Genomic DNA, 2,706 nt, shown 5'->3' on the forward strand with positions numbered 1-2,706 from the left:
GCTGAGCATGCTAAGCCTAGGTCTGTTTTCCTCTTATAAAGCCACCGGTTCCTCTCCCATGATGATCCATTAATCCATTTACCCATTAAGCTATGAATGGATTAATCTATTCATGACCCAATCACTTCTTAAAGGCCCCACCTCTCAATAATTGCACATTAGGAATTCAACTTCAATGTGAGTTCTGGAGGGAACAAATATTCAAATCATAGCAATAGGAATATCTTAAAGTAACATTTCTGTTCCCTCTTAGCAGTGAAAACTTGGTTGAGTTTCTTCACCATCCTGAATCTCCATTTCTCCAACTGATACGCCTTCCTTGCAAGGTTGTTGTAATGATCGTGATAATAACCCCAAAGTTTCTGGCACACTGTAGGGGCTCAAAGCATAGAGTGTGGTTTCACTAATTCCCATAATAAAGATAAAGCCATCCATTTTCTTTTTTAAAAATTACTTCCACCTTGGTCAGTCCCTCCAGCAACAGCAAGGAGGATGCCTTCTCTGGGACAGATCGGATGTTGGAGAAAATGGATTTGAAGGAGTTCGACTTTGATGCCCTGTTGGGTATAGATGACCTGGAAACCATGCCAGATGACTTTTTGACCACGTTGGATGACACCTGTGATCTCTTTGACCCTCTAGTCCAGGAGACTAATAAGGAGCCCCCCCAGACGGTGAACCCAATGGGCCATCTCCCAGAAAGTTTAACAAAACCTGACCAGGTTGCCCCCTTCACCTTCTTGCAACCTCTTCCCCTTTCCCCAGGGGTCCTGTCCTCCACTCCAGATCATTCCTTTCGTTTAGAACTGGGCAGTGAAGTGGATATCACTGAAGGAGATAGGAGGCCAGACTCCACTGCTTACGTTGCCATGATCCCTCAGTGCAAAAAGGAGGAAGACACCCCTTCAGATAATGATAGTGGCATCTGTATGAGCCCAGAGTCCTATCTGGGGTCTCCTCAGCATAGCCCCTCTACCAGGGGCTCTCCAAATAGGAGCCTCCCATCTCCAGGTGTTCTCTGTGGGTCTGCCTGCCCCAAACCTTACGATCCTCCTGGAGAGAAGATGGTAGCAGCAAAAGTAAAGGGTGAGAAACTGGATAAGCTGAAAAAAATGGAGCAAAACAAGACAGCAGCCACTAGGTACAGCAAGAAGAGGGCGGAGCAGGAGGCTCTCACTGGCGAGTGCAAAGCGCTGGAAAAGAAGAACGAGGCTCTAAAAGAGAGGGCGGATTCCCTGGCCAAGGAGATCCAGTACCCGAAAGATTTGATAGAAGAGGTCCGCAAGGCAAGGGGGAAGAAAAGGGTCCCCTAGTTGAGGGTAGTCAGGAGTGTCAATGTGCTTGTACATAGAGTGTCTGCTGTAGCTGTGTGTTCCAAAAAATTATTTTGTAGGGAAAAAAAAAATTACTTCCACCTTCTATGTCTTTATTCTGTATGAATATATATACAAAGATACATTTAGAAATAAATATAAATAGGTAAACACACATATACAGGATTATATGTCTATATAAATATTCATGTATACAAAGGATGCTCCCCAAAAGACATTTTCAATACCCCAGCATATTCTAAGCATGCATAGACTTACTTCCCTTCCACATGACTCGATAACATCCCAGATTGGAAGACAGCCCTACAGTATTGTTTGTATAAACACAGCTTCACCTTTAGGGGCAAGGTCTGGGAAGTAAGCTGGCAGTACAGTCATGTAATGCTTTATGTCTAGGTTAGCATTTCAGGACCCAGCTTTCCTTCTCACTGTATGCCTATTCACATGCACCCTTTGGGGCCTGCCTTGATTCTTCAGCAGTCCGAATTTAGCTAATTGGCTGATTAAAATCACCTGGGCTGAGCTAATTGGCTGATTGGAAGCACCTGGGCTGGGAAGAGTCTGGGTAGGGAAATGACCTCTGAACTACTTTTCTTTTGGGGATTTTTTACAAGACATATTCACGAATGGACATTATATAGACATATTCCTATAACCCTGTGTGTTTTTGTATCTATTGACATATATCTGTATTTAAATCTACAGAAAAAAGACTCTAAAGAAAACTGATATTTGCTTTCAGTATCACGGTCTATCTTCAAGTCACAGACCTTTCTTCCCCTACCCAAGGAATCACTTCCCCAGCCACCAATACAGAAAGACCAGAGGGCACTTCTATATCACCCATTCAAAACAAAAGAAAAAAGAAGATCTCCTGAGCTGATGGAAGCTTTCATGAGAAGTATTCAGAATTTTCAAATTTGAATGAGGGCCTTTAACCTGAAGCTAGTTCATCTCTCGTCCCTTATTCACCAGAAGGGGAAGGGTCAACTTTGACCTGGCAATGAATGACTCCCATGGCGTTAGTGCATTTTCTTCTTCTCACAGAAGTGAGCAACAAGGACCAACGTTTCCTTCCTTCCTTTGTATACATTAAATACAGCAGGATGTATGTCAGAGCATACCTTTATTTGTGTACTACTGTGGATATCGTTTAGAGGACAAATAAGATTTTACATTATGGAGGCTTCTTTTTGTTTGTTTGTTGTTGTTGTTTTTGAGACGGAGTCTCGCTCTGTCACCCAGGCTGGAGTGCAGTGGCACAATCTCGGCTCACTGCAAGCTCTGCCTCCCGGGTTCACGCCGTTCTCCTGTCTCAGTCTCCTGAGTAGCTGGGACTACAGGTGCCCACCACCACGCCTGGCTAATTTTT

At 43.9% G+C, this 2,706-nt stretch overlaps 1 protein-coding gene across 1 annotated transcript; it reads left to right on the plus strand.

Annotated features, from left to right (window-relative positions):
- The first annotated feature begins 467 nt into the window (after positions 1-467).
- On the plus strand, positions 468-1,366 carry LOC100431578 (cyclic AMP-dependent transcription factor ATF-4-like). Its single transcript, XM_009250177.4, has one exon. The coding sequence runs from the start codon at positions 516-518 to the stop codon at positions 1,311-1,313; it is 798 nt and encodes a 265-aa protein (XP_009248452.2). The 5' UTR covers positions 468-515; the 3' UTR covers positions 1,314-1,366.
- Positions 1,367-2,706: the final 1,340 nt, after the last annotated feature.

Source organism: Pongo abelii, chromosome 16 (assembly GCF_028885655.2).
Source record: "Pongo abelii isolate AG06213 chromosome 16, NHGRI_mPonAbe1-v2.0_pri, whole genome shotgun sequence".
Lineage (NCBI taxonomy): Eukaryota > Metazoa > Chordata > Mammalia > Primates > Hominidae > Pongo > Pongo abelii.

Bases quoted from the DNA above. Each gene is read 5' to 3' on its own strand.
- LOC100431578 (XM_009250177.4), top strand. From the start codon at position 516: ATGTTGGAGAAAATGGATTTGAAGGAGTTCGACTTTGATGCCCTGTTG.